The sequence below is a fragment of the Typopeltis vanoorti genome, chromosome 5 (genome assembly GCF_054136105.1).
Source record: "Typopeltis vanoorti isolate ZY-2024b chromosome 5, IOZ_Tvanoo_1.0, whole genome shotgun sequence".
Lineage (NCBI taxonomy): Eukaryota > Metazoa > Arthropoda > Arachnida > Uropygi > Thelyphonidae > Typopeltis > Typopeltis vanoorti.
In genome coordinates this window covers 153409791-153427776 of record NC_143553.1, presented here as the reverse complement: position 1 = coordinate 153427776, position 17986 = coordinate 153409791, and the positions used below count along the sequence as shown (strand labels likewise).

At 35.9% G+C, this 17986-nt stretch overlaps 1 protein-coding gene across 1 annotated transcript in view; it reads right to left on the bottom strand.

Annotated features, from left to right (window-relative positions):
• Window positions 1-332: 332 nt before the first annotated feature.
• LOC150106951 (cell adhesion molecule Dscam1-like) overlaps window positions 333-17986 on the bottom strand; it is a 173862-nt gene continuing 156208 nt past the window's right edge. The window contains exons 22-26 of the mRNA XM_090393514.1: window positions 17592-17762; window positions 17329-17472; window positions 16659-16765; window positions 6297-6368; window positions 333-515 (exon numbers count right to left, since the gene is read on the bottom strand). Of these exons, the coding sequence (XP_090249640.1) occupies window positions 510-515; window positions 6297-6368; window positions 16659-16765; window positions 17329-17472; window positions 17592-17762 (500 nt within the window). The 3' untranslated portion in view covers window positions 333-509. The remainder of the gene's footprint in view (window positions 516-6296; window positions 6369-16658; window positions 16766-17328; window positions 17473-17591; window positions 17763-17986) is intronic.

Here is a 17986-nt window from a genome sequence, read left to right as displayed (position 1 = left end):
CTAGTATATGAGTATAGTAATTATCATAGGACCATATACGATAAGGTATGATATATATTGTATGATAATTTTGCCATACCAAAAAAAAAGAAAATATTCTAATCGATTTTTATAATAAACTGATTGTGTGAGAAGAAGAAGAAAAAAAAGAAGAAGAACATCTTTGTTGTAATGAAAGCCTTTTATTTTATTTCACAAATTATCACAGTATTCGAAGATGCGCCGAAAATTGAAATCAGTACGTAAAATGGAAAATTGTCCACTCAGATTCTCTTAAAATCCGCCGTCGATCTGTGTGTGTCTGTTTAGAAGCCAAAGTTCCACGCGATTAGTGTAAAAAAACACATTGATTCCAATACCAATAAAGAAAGTGAATGATTTTCATCTGTACGGCCGTCGACAGCCACTAGATTGGCTGCTGGTTTTATCCCCACTTCCGTCTGAATGGCTGGAACCACTGCTGTAGTCACACTTGTCTAGTGATGCCATCTGGTGTGCATATCGTATATCTATACCTGAAACAACAGACAGGATTAGCATTAAAAATATGTATCGCTCCATTTTATTCTATGTTTTCAAGTTTTGTAATTTTTAAGAAAATATTTCTTACTATTTCTATTTAAAATAATAAAGTTTCTGAAAGAAATAGCATTGTTTCTTTTAAAACAATAAACCTTCACTTTTGCCTTTGTCGGTGATTTTAAAGGTTTTGTTGATAGGTAGCATATAAAATAGGTAGCATATAAAATATGCTACCTATTTTACAAAGAAGAGTTTTATAGATTTTAATCTCGTCTTTCATGATAAGAACGAAGGAAGTTAACATAGTGTTATCAAGGAGGCGAAACTCTAAAAAAGATATTTCATAAAATATAAAAAAAAAAGTGCACAAGTCTCCTTTTATTACCGTAAGCAATACTAATTTTGCTCTCAGCAATTTCGGTTTCTTGTTACAGATATTTTTATTTCTCCTTCACAAAACGAATATAAACCATATTATAGGTATTATTTCTAGGAAAACTCCCATGTTACTCCTCTTAAAAACTATTATTTTTACTAAGGCTATTTTGCCTGCTTTTGTTTAGGAGTGCTCCTGTTTTTTTGTTATTGGCTTTTTACTCAAGAATTCCTAGGGCATTGCAGATATTTTAGAGACAAATATATGTGGCAAAATAGATGGGTCGTCTTCTGAACTCATGGAGGAAGTGCTCCATGGGAACTCCTAGCACTTCCTCCATGAGTTCAGACGACGACCCACACGGTCGAAACGGCTCGCACCTCATCAACCCTCCCCCCGGCCCCCTTTTCCCATAAACCCTTCCCCTTCTTCCAAAAAACGGTTGATATTTTCATCCCCCTTTTTCATCTTTTTCCCACCCTACAAAAAAAAAGCTCCGCTCATCCTTAAAATAATATATATATACATTATACAAAAAACCCGGGTTTTTTAAAATTAATTCTTCCACACTGCCAACACCTCTACTCCCTCTTTCAACACCATAACAGCAGAAATATCCACACCGCAGAAAGAAGACAGGCAACAACACCCAAGAAAAGGTATGTGCGAATTTTCTTCTATAAAATATGCTACATATATTTGTCTCTAAAATACATCTGCAATGCCCTAAGATTTCTTGAGTAAAAAGCCAATGACCAGTGCCGGCGCTAGGGTCTTTGCCGCCCGCATGCAATTTCTACCTAAGCGCCCCTGTAACGATCCGGGCATGTGTGGTTCTTTTACGATAATTTACGAAGTGCATCGTAAATTTCTCCTAACTAATATCGTAGAGGGCGGATTGCATTTATTTTACTTTCCTATCGCATTTCTGATGGCTGTTTCAATGTTAAATTTTTTACGAACTTTAAAAGGATTGCCCAACGTTTGTAAGAGAATGAAAAGAAATTGTATATTTCTTGAATAATTGCAAACAAACTAATCGTATCTGCATTCACTTTTGCTGCATCATTAATGCTTAAATTTAGAGTATGAGCAGCACATGGCAGGTAAAAAAAAGCTCGAGGATTTTTGTTCAAAAACAAATTTTGAAGCCCATATTTTTTCCTTTTCACATTTGCCCCATTGTCATACCCTTGACCTCGCATGTCTTCAATGGGAATGTTCCATTTTTCCAGTTGTTACCATTATTGTTGCACATAAACCACGTCCTGTGGAATCTGATATATCTGCAAAACCTAAAACGTTCTCCGTGATCTTGACAATTCCATTGTCACAGGAAACAAAGCGAATAATAATGGTCATTTGTTCTGTTTTACTTGCATCAGGTGTGCAGTCTAAAATTATTGAATAATATTTAGATTATCGAATTGATAATAAAATTATCTATCCATGATTGCGTTACTCAAAGTTTTCAATATTTCATTTTGACTGTCTTTACTCGAATTAATGTACTCTATTGTTTCGTTCAAGGGCCCTTTCAACATCAGTTTCCATAACAAGATCAAACTTCGCCAACAGTTCGACTAATTTTAAAAAATTGCCTTTATTGCTTTCATATAATTTATCAGATGATCCGCGAAAAGCTAAATTTTGGCTACCAAGGAATTTTATCATTTCAATCAAGCGTTCTAAAACACTCATCCAATGTTTCTTTTCCATTTCATACGTGCTTTGAGTCTGGCAATCAATAGTAGTTTTGTTTTAAAAATTTTTATCAAGTTCCTTCCATTTTAGGAAATTTTTCATGTAAGTTAAACTAGTCTCATGTCTATGCAAAGTTGTACTTACATTTCTCCAATCGTTATAACCTTCTAGAAGACTACTTGATTCAGTAGGTGCGAAAAGTTTGCAACAAAAGCAAAAAACAGAATTTAAAGTTTCGGAATAAATGAGCCATGTTCTTGGCACGAGCACCCCGTTTTTCATTTTTCTATTATAATACGTTTCGCCAAATTTACGACCATATGTATCTCTGGGATATATTATATTTTTCATTTGAACAGGCCCCATTTCAATTAAAACAACTTGTAATTTTTCATCAATATTTCTCCATTCACCTGGATCTCCTAAATTTACAGAGACTAACAATGTGTTAGTTACAACTAAATCTCCTCCTAGCTGTTTTTCACTTAAATCCTGCATCTTGTTATCTTGTTGAATAGTTGCAATAGTACTTTCATGCAAACTGGATGATATGCACGGTTGTTTAACTCTCATTTCTGATGTATCGAGTTGGTTACAATCTGCATCAGAATATTTTAATATTTTAACAAATTTATTAAGAGCCCTGGTTTGTTTCTTAATATCTGCTTCATTCGCAGCATGACGCTTACGATTTTGTGCACCAGATAACTTTTTTTTAAATTTTTGATTCCATTTCTGTTTTACACCCACAAGAAATTATTACACAACACGACACCGAGACGAAATAATAGTCCGCACTGCGCTGCTGTCAGTAGCCTACTGAGATGCGTACCATATGACTGGTTAACTAGCAACAAATGTTTTGTACGAAAATTCGTTTCTGCGCATAAAAACTTCACCGTTTCACTTTAAATAGACTGCAGTAGACACAATATTTGCAGGCAAGCATTTAGCCTACTCTCGCTGCAAAATTGTCAACAGCCGGCGGATCAAAGAGGCGGCAATATACAATTTTTTTTTAATTTTTATTCGGTGTATCCGGCCTTATTTATTTTAATATTGATCATTGTAAGAATTTTTGGTTTTTATGATAAAAACTTTGTTTCTTAAAAATGAACTTATGAACCGTGCCCCGGCGGCAGCGCCCCCTTCGTCGCGGCGCCCGCACGCACCCAATGCTCTGCATTCCCTCTTCCGCCGGCCCTGCCAATGACATTAAAACAGGGGCACTCCTAAACAAAAGCAGGCAAAATAGTCGTATAAAAATAATAGTAAACTATATTGTTTATCTTAATAGTTTAGTATAGTTAATGGGGGTTTGTTTAACTCAATGACTCAGACAGATATGTAGGAGGGAATACAAAACCTGATAAGCTGACTCTCTGAGGTCGAATTACGCGTGACCTAAGGCAAAGTAGCAGTAACCCTGTATCAATACATATGCTATATCAATACAGGTAACTATGGCTTAATTAAATAGCTTCTTCTATTACAACGATGTGTAAAGCACGGAGAAACTACTGCATTAATTTCCGTAAGAAGTATGTCTTTCTTCTTATGTATGACAAAAATATAAATGCGAGTAGGTGTCAGCAATCTCATGTTAACACAACAGGGCTCTGTGTCAGGCTGAGATGGGGCCAGGCTAAGACGTCATCAGCATGTGAAATCATTGCTACAATATTGGAACACTGAATGTAAAGTCATAGTATTAGTAGCTAAAGTAGAAAATGTCAAATTATAAATAATAAGAAACAAGCTCAAAATAGCTTGCATTTGCAATTCTTTAGTAATGCATACTCAGAACAGCAGGCAGAGGATGACTGATTGTGCATTGAAGAGGAGCAGAAGGAGGATGGCAGATGGAAGTGACATACTTCTAGACCATCACTTTGGAAAAGTGGTAGCCAACTAAATTCTTCGCTATAGACTAATAAATATTAACTTATCAGCATTGCCAGTTGATTTAACTATAATAAAATTAAATCAAAAGATAATAAGCAAAATTGATGCTAAAGTCATTTCTGATGATCTCCCACTGCTAACGAAAACTAAGCTTAAACTTTAGAGATTAAAGAAAAATTGGATGAAGAGAGACAAACTAGAACATTGGAATCCTAAGGCTAAACAATGCGAACTGAATAATAAAAATCAAATGCCGAGAGAGAGAGAGAGAGAGAGAGAGAGAGAGAGAGAGAGAGAGAGAGAGAGAGAGAGAGAGAGAGAGAGAGAGAGAGGTTAAGTAAATAACGGGGAACTGAAGACTGATTGAAGGTCTCACAGGAGACAATTATATGACTCTCAGAAAGAAACTATTAGTTAGTAAAAGGAAAATCAGAGAAAAACCTTGAATAATAAAGATAAAATGCAGAAGACAGAAATGGGAAAACAATATGAAAGTGACAGTACAGAAGAAGGTGGACAGAAATATAAACAAACAAAACTTCGTGATCCTTGATACAAAACAAAGAAAAAGAATCAGATTGCCGAAAGAACTGAAGGAATGAATCCAATACGCAAAGTAATTAATGCAGACAAACATGCAAACGAGTAAAAGAAGAAAATGCTATCAAAAAGACAGCGGAAGGAATCCAGAGACCTTGATAAAGGGAAAGAAGGTGATATCCAAACCATATAGGCATATAAAGTGTAACTCAACACAGAGCTACTCATGGTGAACACTGATAGGAATTTATCGAAGAGATATTTGAAGTCATAACAGAATCCTCCCAAAGGATAAAGATGAAAGGGAAAAACTTCCATTTAAACCGATCATAAGGTGGAGAAGATAATCAGAATAGGAGAATTTTCTTGTTCCACAAGAAACGTCTGAAGAAATCAAAGGCCAACACATAGAATCATTTGAAAAATATCGTCGTTAATTGATATTGAAAATTATTAAGAACAGAATGGCATTGCTCTTGATGAAGTACTAATTATAACAAATTGGTTATCATCTTTTCTCTTCATAATTAGAAGGTAGTACTTTTGCGAACATTCTAGAAAATACTTTCAGATATCTGGCGCCGTAAATAATACTCTAGTTGATTACACCAAGAAGTTAACACGAAAACTCCACCAATGCACGATGCTATAGTTTCGCCACAACATATTACTTCCTAATCAGCATAAATTAAGCTGTTCAACATGTCGACAAAAACAAAATGTGTAATTATTAGGCATTTATTTATTTCTGGATTATTTATAATTTCGAATAATTTGTGAACGCCTCCGTAGCACATTTAATACCCATGATACCCTTTGGTTGGAAATACACGGGTTCGAAAAAACCAGCGAAAAAACCTTTATCAACGCATTGTCCGTGCAAATTAAGTTAGCAGATGTCATACAGAAGTGGAAGCGTCAATGATATATCAGGATCGGAATGCTATGCCCACAACTGAAGTCTTTAAAGATCTCAGATTGTTTCAGAACACACACACACACACACACACACACACACACACACACACACACACACACACACACACACACACACACACACACACACACACACACACACACACACACACACACACAGAGCTAAATGCATCTAACATTTCGATGTGCACAATTATTGAGATACAGCTATATCGACGGATTTAAAAATGTAGCAGTACAAGCAAGTGTTAATGGACATTTAAGATTAAATTTATATGAAACTAAAAATCTTTAGCGTCTTACACATACAGACCTTGTACACAAGTTGAAGATCTGGAACCTGGCCTACCAGGATTTCGATGAATTGTTCCGAATCCATCACTTGCTGGCTAAAAAATAAGACATAGGATCAATTTATTTCAAACCAAATTTACATTTATTTGTACCCCCGATATAATTGCAATAGTTTCCAAACTGCGATATATAAATTATTAAAAACGCGAGAATATGTTTGGAAATCAACGTTAACAATTCCAATGAAATTTAACCAGCTCAACTATTGCGAGATGCCTGGGAATAAAATAATATCATTTTTTATTAAATTCAAAATTAATTTATCTTTACTTTAGATATCAGTGAATTATTCCATGAATTGCTAATTCAATTCTCTTATGATAAGTTCCAGTTTAGGACTGGTAAACTAAGTCTTATATCATATCAAAAAAAAAAAATTAAAATTAAAAATAAAATAAATAAATAAATGCAATTTAATAATAATTTATTTATAAAATTGAATGGTGTATTATTATATTCTAATAAAAGTTTGAAATTCTTCCCAATGTTTGAATAATATTATAATAAATCAAACATTTTTTCTTGATATTTTGCAATTTATTCTTAATTTGAATCTTATATATTACATAAAACTAGAATAATTAACATCCGGATGCGTCTAGAAAAGTAACCATGATATTTTTTCTCATAACAATTGGGTATTTTCCAAAAGTATACAAGTCGCACTGATTTAAAAACTGTGCCCACCGCAAATGCTATGAGGCAGTTAACTGGGACTGAAAAAATATAAATGAATAAAATGAAAAAATAAGTTCTCTGTGTTCACGTTAAATTAAATAAATAAACTTTAAAAATAATAAATCATAAAATGCATGTGCACTTTTATTCTTGCCTCTCAAGTTTAGTTTTTATTTGAAATGTAATATTATTTGTATTTTTATTTTGGATCCACAAAATTGTTTCATATAAAGTCCAAAACGCAAACCAAAAACGAATAAACATTACCACATACTCTGATCAAACTGGCATTTTGTCTGAAAGCGTAACTCTCCGATTGTATCTGATGTCTGTTCGTGTTTATTCGCCAGAAGTCGGTAGTTGTCAGCGATTGTTATTTATTTTCCCAACTGGTGCTTTTGGTACTACCGTTCTTGTGTAATGATATCGTTATTATCATAGCAGTTGAACAAATAATCATTTTTGAACACATCGTAAAAAACTCTTTTTTTTTTTTTTACTAATTTGGCCATTAAAATGGTCCTCTTGAAATAACAGATTGTACCTGCTTGGTTTTATGTCTCGTAAATCGTGTTCAGTGTTAAGTGAAGAACAACAGATATTTTAATACAGTATATAACACCACCAGGAAGTGTATATAATCTCTCTATATAGTCAAGTATATAACACCACCAAGATAACGGGAACACCACCAAGATAACGGGATGGTGTTTGGTGTGTGGGCCACCATACTCTTGGAAGGTAATGGATGGCAATGCTTTAGTCAATGAAGTTTTAACTGAGGCTCGGTTAATGCCGCTACTCAGCCATGACTAGAGCTTTTAGCTCAATAACTCCCCACCCACACAGATTCTCTTCATTCAGATGACGGGATTAAGAGTCAAGGACTCAGTCCATCGCCTAGTTCTTTTAAGAAACAAGACAAAAATAAAAACAAATACTGCTGCTATAAAAACAGTTTGCGAAATGTTGTAATGGATAAGTCATCATTGCGATTGACGTTCGGACGATTTAATAGAGCCTCAGCACTTTCTTAGAAAAAACGTGTATAATTATATAATTATAAATGCTTATAATTCAGTAATTTTGTGTTGTTTCAATGGATCTCACCGATAATGTTTTAATTTTTAATTTTAATGAAATATTTATCATATAAGTAATAACTCAGTATTATTCAATTATATATATAAGTTGTAAACATATTGTATATTTGTACACGTGAGAATGTATGTTTTTAATTTCATCTAGCCATTTATTTTTATTTATTTCTTAATGGTTTAAAACTTATCTTAAAACATAAAGTATTTCTAAAACCGACTAAAAACATCTAATAATACTGAATGATATTTCCACACCCTCCCAAAAAATGTATCGATAGCTTATATGTTTACCACTTAGCTATTAGCTGATGATGAGATTGGTTGTGAGATGCGGTGATTAATACCCTTGGAGGGTAATGGATGGTAATACTGTAGCCAATGAAGTTCTAACTGAGGCTCGGATATTGCTGTTACCCTCCTGCTATATGATCAGAGCTTTAATAGCTCAATAACACCTTATCCCTTCACTGTCCTCTACAGATAACGGGGAAGATGAAAAGCATTCTTGCTTCGCCCCTTTAAGCCAGTCCTTATAAGGACTTAGAATCATGAATATGGTGAGATGCGGTGATTAATATCCATGGAGAGTAATGGATGGCAATGCTGTAGCCAATGAAGTTCTAACTGAGGCTTGGCTATTGCTGTTACCCTCCTGCCATGATCAGAGCTTTAAAAGCTCAATAACAACTTGTCCCTACACTGTCCTCTACAGATAACGGGGAAGATGAAAAGCATTATTGCTTCGCCCCTTTAAGCCAGTCCTAATAAGGATAAGCTGATGATGAATTTCGTTCAAGACGGTTCGTGATGGGTGGCTGGCGTGTTAGTGTTTCGTGTATTATTGATGGTGAATTTGATTGATATGTTTTTTAGCGATTTATGCTTATTCATTAATAAGAGTAGTTAATTGCTTGCTACCATAAACAGACACTTTATTTTTCCATAGTGGTTTATCCAGGTAAGGCAATTAAAATTACAAGGGCGATACGCTAGGCCTACTGCCGCTAGTATCGCCATTGTTTCATATCTTGTAATCATAAGCAACTGTCTATTTGCTATCGTGACAAGGGTAAGGCATGTCCTGCCCCTCAGAACAGACTTTGGGGCCAATCATGGAGGCACCATATAAAGAACTAAATTTCAAAGAACTTCTGCTATCTTCAAGCATGTAGGCAATCTACTGCACACTAAATGGCCAGGTAATGTCGTAATTGATCAAATAAAAGAGGTTGATTCAGATGACCCTCAACTCGCTGAACTTCTTCCCCGTATCCATCAAGATAGCGCCAGCGTAATAGAAACAACTGCTGATGACAATTCCATTGCAGATCACAGCGATTATCAGGAGCTTCGCGCTCGCAAAAAACGCAAAACTGCAGTCTCTGAACCATCCAAAACGGATCGTATGGAAGAAGACCGTCCTGACCTGGACTCTTCTACCTCCCCAAGGAAAAAGATACCTCCGATTATTCTGCGAGAAAAGAAAAAATGGATGTCCCTAAGGACTATGATCCAATTTAAAGATTTCATACAGTCAAGCAAAGAATGTCTCAGAAGGTATTAAAATCCAGTCCTGCTCAGTGATGGATTATCGAAGGTTGACTGGTGAATTGGATGCCAAAGGTATACAGTATCACTCCTTTTCACTAGGATCAGAAAAAAAACTTCAAGGTAGCAATCAGAGGTGTCTCGGAAGACGTATCCATAGAAGACGTGGTTGCGGAACTACACCACCAAGACCTACCACTCGTTAATGTCAGTACAATGACCAAAAAAGACAAACCTCCAATGCCACTGGTTCTAATTGAGATCAGTCAAGCTTATAAGCACATATGTGATCTGACATCCATCTGTGGATTAAAAATTACTATAGAACCACTAAGAAAAAGAGCTTTAACAGGGCAGTGCCACAGATGTCAAAGATTTGGCCATGCCCAGAAGATGTGCGGGGCTGAAATTCAGATGTCTAAAATGTGGGGTCGCCCACCCAACAAATATATGCACTAAACCAAAATCTATCCCGGCTAAATGTGCCAATTGTGGCGGTCCTCACACTGCCAATCACAAAGGATGCGCTCACAATCCAAGAAATAGAAAAACAGAAGTAGAAACATTTTATTCCTCACTCAGCACACCTACGTCAGAGATTACTTCACAGCCTCCTGAAGATCAACATAAAGGGTCAGACGCTCATCTGCCGAAGCCATAGATTCCCAAAAGAGTAACTCCGCAACAATAGTCTAGGACATATGCGGATGTGACTCGTCCTAAACAGTCATCCCGTGAACAGACAACAACATCCCACACAAATCTGACAGCTTCTTCTCTCGCAAATACTGTTGGATTTTAGCAGATCCAACCCTTCACCAAGTTCTACTAACAGATTTCTAAAGGACACACAAGCCATTATTTCAGCGCTCACTAATGAACAGTAACAATTTAAAACCAGAATCTCTAGAGATCATTGCGTGGAATGCGAAAGGCCTGAGGAGTAAAGATTCTAGAACTTCAAAATTTCGTCCAAAGACATCAGCCAGATGTCCTTTTACTAAATGAGACGCACCTAAGACCTTCAGACAACCCCAAAATCTGTGGATACCAACTGTACAGAGCTGATAGACTATCCCACAGAGGAGGAGGCACGGCAATTTTCATTAAAAATTTCATCTTTCATCACTCCATGAACATCCCTCTTACCACCAACCTTGAGGTCACCGGCATTGAGATTCTCACGAGTTCGGTCGGCAAATTAAAAATCTTTGCAGCATATCATCCTCCACAAAAATCATTTCTGTTCTCAGATTTGAACGCCTTATTCGATACCGGAGAGCCTGTCATTGTGGCAGGTGATTTAAATGCCAAGCATTCAACCTGGAATAGCCGTTCCACTAACAAAAATGGACAGATACTACAAAACTATGCTGGTTTCAACAACCTTCCTGTAATAGGTCCAGCTGATTCCACCCATCACAACACTTATGGTCGGGCTGATATGATGGACATAGTTATATTGCAGCACATCAGACTCCAATACAATTTAATGACGATTAACGATCTGTAATCAGACCATAACCCAATACGGTTAAAATTGGCAAACCTTGAAAAATTATCTCCCCCCCCCCCTCATTCATTCATTCCTTGGGAAAGGATCTCCAAGGTACTCCCAAAATATATTGGTCCTGTTCCCATCTTTAACTCAAAAGAGGAAATTGAAACAGCTGTTATAAATCTAACAGAACAGATTAAAGCAGCCTGTGCAGCAGTTACTACCCTTGCAACTACCCGCAAATCCAACCACTTGCCAGAAGATATAATGAATGTGATTAGAGAAAAAAATAAGGCAAGAAAAAGATACCCCAACACCAGGGCGCCGCAAGACAAACGGATCTTGAACAGGTTCAACTCTGCAGCGAGAGATGACCTCACAGCCCATAGAACTCAAGTCTGGGAAGAAAAACTAACCTCCATCTCTACTAATAACCACTCCATATGGAATCTCATCCGAAAGATTAAAAACAGAAATAAACCTCTCCCCACCCCTCCAATCAAATTCAGGTCTCATCCCCACTGATGCTGATAAAGCTGAAGCAATAGCAAATCATCTTGAAAAACAGTGTCAACCCGCATACGATCACCTCGATTTTAACCATATATACAAGATCCACCGTAACGTCAGATATTCACTCAATTCTGCTCTCACATATTCCACTCAAATTGCACCCACGTCACCTGCTGAAATATAGGCTATTATTAAGAAGTTCAAGAACAAAAAAGCTCCGGGACCAGATGGCATCTCTAACAAAGTAATAAAGCTTCTACCACGTTGAGCTATTGTCCATCTGACAAATATAATTAACTCCATCCTTCACTACAAACATTTCCCTTCCTATTGGAAACTGGCGGACATAATACCGATCCATAAACCTGGAAAAGATCCCAGATTGCCTCAAAATTACAGACCAATCAGCCTCATCTCAAATCACGGCAAAATTGCCGAGAAGGTAATTCTTGCCAGACTCCAAGATTCAGTACTCCGACTAAATATCCTGCCTGAGGATCAGTTTGGCTTCCGACAATCGCATAGCACCACGCAACAAATACACAGATTAAGTGGAACACATCACCACGGGTTTTAACTGTCGTCAATGCACTGGGGCTGTTTTCCTTGACATAGCCAGTGCATTTGACAAGGTTTAGCATTATGGTTTGCTATACACACTAATATCATCTGGTGTACCAATCGGAATCATTCATCTTATAAACCTCTACGATAGGCGGATGCAAGTCAGGATGCGTGGAGTAGTCTCGACACAAAAACGCATCTTGGCTGGAGTTCCTCAAGGATCCTTACTAGCACCAATCCTATCCTCCTTATACTTGTATGATATACCGCACAACGCATTATCTTCAATTAAAGCCCTATACGCTGACGATACAGCGATATTGGCCAGATCTTTAAAGCCTCACCTAACCATCAAGAAATTGCAAGAAAACCAACTGCTAATCGAACAATATTTCTCCAAATGGCGACTCCAAGTGAGTCCCCTGAAGAGCGTAGCCGTTCTATTCTCTAGAAGATCAGTGCTTCCTAAAAAAGATATTCTCCTTTTCAACACTAAAATTCCGTGGAAAACTGAGATTAAATATCTTGGTGTGATATTGGAGAGAAAACTGACTTTCAGCTCCCATATCAAGACTCTCTGTGCGAACACATCACAAACCATAGCCCAGCTCTACCCGCTAGTTAACAGAAACAGTAAGCTGAGCACCAGAATCAAACTTCTCATATACAAACTGATGGTTCGTCCAATACTCACCTACGCTTCACCGGCCTGGAGTCATATTTAAAACTCTAATATTATCAAATTACAACGTATCCAGAATAAATGTCTCAGAATGATCCTGGGCGCCCCATGGTTCATTCGAACTGTTCCAGCTACATCGGGACACAAATGTCCACTATATTTACACTTTCATGCAGACTATAGCAACCAAATTCTTCTCAAAAGTATCTGTGCACCCTAACAAACTGATCCAACTGGCTGCAGATTATGACGCAATGGATTATTTCCAACATAAAAAGACCAAAAGCCATCCTAAACTACAACACTGAGAATTAATCTCCTAGCCCACTCAGGGCGAGCAATTAGCTCATAAACTTTCTCCACTCACAGTTTCTCTCAAGATAGCCGGGAATATGAAAAGCTTTTGCTTCACTCCTTATGTCAGTAAAGTTGATAGTTGATAGCTGATGATTCGTCCTATAGTCATTTACTCTTCTTCAGCCTGGAGATACATTTCCACAACAAATATTATCAAACTACAACGTGTACAAAACAAGTTCTTGCGAAGAATGATTCTGAGCGCCCCATGGTTCGTCAGAAACAATCAACTTCATCCAGATACAAATATTCCTTATCTCTTCTTTTTCCTACAATCTTGAGCAGCAAAGTTCTTCCTAAAGACGTTCGTATATCCCAATGGTCTGATTCAGCAAGCTTTGGCCTACGTGACAGCGGATATATTCAAACATAAAAGACCAAAAGCCATGTTAACTCCTGTAGCGATGCATAATCTCCATGCCCATTCAGGGCGAGCAAACTGCTCAAAAAATTCTACTCTCACTGTAGCCGTAACAGATAGCAGGGAATATAAAAAGCTTCTTGCTTCACCCCTAAAGACATTAATGTCAATTGTCAAAGTCAGTTACTACCCCGTGTGGTGGCCGGGATAAGAATAGTCCCACTGTAGCCCATGCATGTCGTACAAGGCGACTAAAATGAGTACTCAGGGAGGGTAATGGATGGCAATGCTGTAGCCAATGAAGCTTTAACTGAGGCTTGGCTATTGCTGTTACCCCCCTGCTATGACCAGAACTTATAGCTCTATATTAACACACTTTTGTGTGTTAATATAGAGATAGAAGTATAAAGGGGAATATGAAAGGCATTTTTACTTCACCCATCTAGCCGAAAAAAAATTCAGTTACTGGAATTGAGTTCGGCTATTGCCGTTACCCAGCCATAATTAGAGATTTTAGCTCAATAACACCCCATCCACAGATTTTCTTCAATCAGATGAAGGGATAAAGGGTAAAGGAGTCAGTCCATCTCCCAAAAAACGAAGTCAGTTACTATGCGAAATAATCGGTTAGCCTGATGGCCATATGCTTGGGGAAGGATTCCTAGTTCGATTCCCGTCGATGACGAATCTTCCTCAGCCATAGCCAAGTTAGCCGGTCTTGGGGGTGGACGGCAGGATTTCCCCTCCACAGTTTACCTGGAGTTTTTCATCCGGCAAGCAGGCAAACCGACCCCGTGAACACACGATGCTACAATCATGAATATCGCCCTTGGGGGGGGGGGGATGCAGCAGAGGAGTGGCGAACTTGCTGCATTAATCTGTCAGTAATAAGCCCCTCATTAGGAGGGAACTCAACCCGTCCTAGACGGATGAGAAGGATATATATATATATATATATATATATATATATATATATATATATATATGTATAAAAGAATTATTATAATTATTATTATATTATAATAATTATTTATAAAATTTATTATCAGTATAAGAAATTCAAAAATAATCACTGATAGACAAATTGGATAACACCCGGTGAAAATAAATCTGATATTGGAAATTATATCATTTAATGTCCCTGTGAAGTTTGTGTATTTTAATTCACTGTTATAATTTACTGGAAATTCATCATTGAAACAACAAAAATATTTAAGTGTGCATGTTTTAGTAATAATTTCTTAGAAAAATGTCTTAGTAAAAATGTCTTAGATAAATTACATACATAGATACAGTAATAATTATATATACACGTATATATATATAATACATTACAATTGTGAATAACAGATACTTGCAAGTTAATAATATTCTTAAATAATTTTTTTTTATGTCTCAGATAAATTGCATACATAGATACTGTAATAATTATATATATATATAATATTCATAACGCATTACAATTGTGTATAACAGATACTTGCAAGTTAATAATTTTCTTCCTCGAAGCTTAACAGAGCTTATCTGACGAGGATAATAGACGATGGTGGTTTCATGGTTACGTTTCTATACTGGTCGCAAGCCAGGTGTTGATTTTACTGTTTGTTGGTACGTGCTTGGAAGACTTCAACTACTATTACATAATATTATAATATATTGTATAATAAATGTAATAATATTACATATTATATAATAATGTAATAATATTACATATTATATAATAATAATAATAAAGGCAGATTAAAATCGCTTTTATTATTATCTCTCATTACATGCGCTTACTGGCTGATTTGTGTTTCGCAACAAATAAAATCAGAGTTTTGTAGCAGAAACTCCTTTTGCATCCGGCCGAGAACAGCAAACTTCGCTTTTTCTCCTAAAATACAGAAAATGTTCATGTCGTTCTCTTTGAAGATGATGAAATTCGTTTTTAAGCAGAACTTAATTATTACGTTAAAAAATTTGATTTAATTATTAATATGATTATTTGATTTTTAAATCGTAAAACCGGTATTGGTAACCATAAAAATATATTCAGAACATAAAATAAATTTGTATATTTAGTATACTTTGTAAAATTTGCATACTTTGAAAACCAAAATATAATACTGATGTATTTTGCTGAAAACATTGAGTTCATTAAAACTGGAAGAAAGTATTAAATCGTATTTCAATAAGAAAGTACTAAATCGAATTTCAATACTTAGAGAACTATCACAGCTTCAGAAGACACTCACTCTCTGCGCACAGAAATCACTCGACCTCTCTTCGCTAGGCTGCATTACTTTATGGAAATTGCATTTTTCGATGCAAAATATAATTGCTTATGGTTTAATTTTTTTTTTTTTTTTTTTTTGGCTAGATGGGCGAAGCAAGAATGCTTTACATATTCCCCGTTATCTGTAGAGGACAGTGTAGAGATAAAATGTTATTGAGCTGTATCAATAAAGCTCTGATCATGGCAGGAGGGTAACAGCAATAGCCCTGCCTCAGTTAGAACTTCATTGGCTACAGCACTGCCATCCATTATCCTCCCTGAGTACTCATTTTAGTCGCCTCGTACGACATGCATGGGATGCAGTGGAGCTATTCTTATCCCGGCCACCATACGAGGAAAATCGCTTATGTCGTTAAACTCTAATTATTTAAGAATATTATATTTTACAGTGTATTTAATTATACATTTATATTATTATATTACTAAGATAATTTTAATTATTAATATATTTTAAATATTTTATTTTATGTACATTTATATTTTGAAATTATTATAAAATTTATATCCAGAAAACTAACTCAAACTTCGAGATACAATAAACTCTACCCATATAACTATGGCCAGAAGAATCGTTTGAGTAATTCCGCATTTTAATATACCGAGTTCATGTGGACAGAAGGAATATACTGTATACGTAAACGTTAGCATGAAAGCTAATTCACAATACTCTCAATAGATGGCGTGCATAACTATATTTTAGTTGTTCATCTCAGAAATATACAATGAAACTTGCACACATTACCCTCTGTACCAGCAAAGGCCCTCTTCCATCTCCTTCGTTACTGACCCTTCGTGGTGGAGGTACTGCGGCATAGGGTTCGGCATACTCGTGGTTGTCCGCCCTGGAAACTGTACAACGTTAGAAATAAATTTCCTAATAGGAAGGTTATGGATTAATAATTACATTTAAAACCAAATGAAAATAGTGTATTACGTACACATTCGGCTTGATTAGTGCTGCCATCTGACGGAGAAAACATAATTACGTTACATTTTTAAATAATATAAAAAAATATTACAGAATGATAGATCATAAACGCCTAAACTAATTATAATAACCAGTCTATAATGCAATGTTTTCAATACGTCAGTGCTTTTCATCATTGGTGGTCGTACAATAGTTATTTTAAGAAAATTCATAATCTATAAATTTATTATTAACAATTTATGAAATCATAATTTAAAGAATATTTTCCAGAAATAATATAAATGCCCATGTATTTTTTTTTCTGCAATGCATTTTCCAATTGTATTATGGATTATTTTTAAATTTAAAAATCTAACTGGAATCGAGCCAAGTGTTGGTTTACTGGGAGGGATATTTCACCATTTGTAAGTCACAAACTTGGGATAGGGTTGGTTACAGGTTTCCCATCAACTGGGATAAGGAAATACTAACCATGCACACTTACTCTGCCTTCCTGAACACGATACTGGGATGGGTTTTCTTGTAGGAGAGGAATAGTAAGAGCTTCTACCCTCGGTTTCTTGTTTTCCACTGGATTTCTGGATAAATTCGCTCATGACTAGATTATCGTCTTGTTTTCGAAGTGGTCCTGAAATATAATAAATTTGTTTTGAGATGTTCATTTATATTATTATAATTCAGTACAGTTTTTTTTTTCTGATAATTTAGAGGATGTTATCGACGTATCTGTCATGCTTCAAATCTCACCTCCATGGCTGACTCCTCCTTCGTGTAGGTGGCGCTTCAGGCATACGCCCACTACTATTAATACCATCAGGATGACCACGACAGATATAATAATGGGAATGAGAAGTTTTAGGTTCTTGTGAAATGGCAGAGCAGATCCTTTTTGTATTTGAGCTGGCTCTGTGGGTAGAGCTATGCAAAACGGAAATAGAAATGTATCAAAGCAATTGACAACAATCTAAAATTACCATATTAAAAGAAGATTTGAGAATGTTTTGTACCATATGAAGTATTTTATGTAAAATATTTCAGAACAGTTCTATGTAAAATATTTCAGAACGGTTCTATACATCAAAATCTAAACAAGTTTCATAACTAAAATTTACAGCAGAAATTATTATGCGTCATTCATTTAC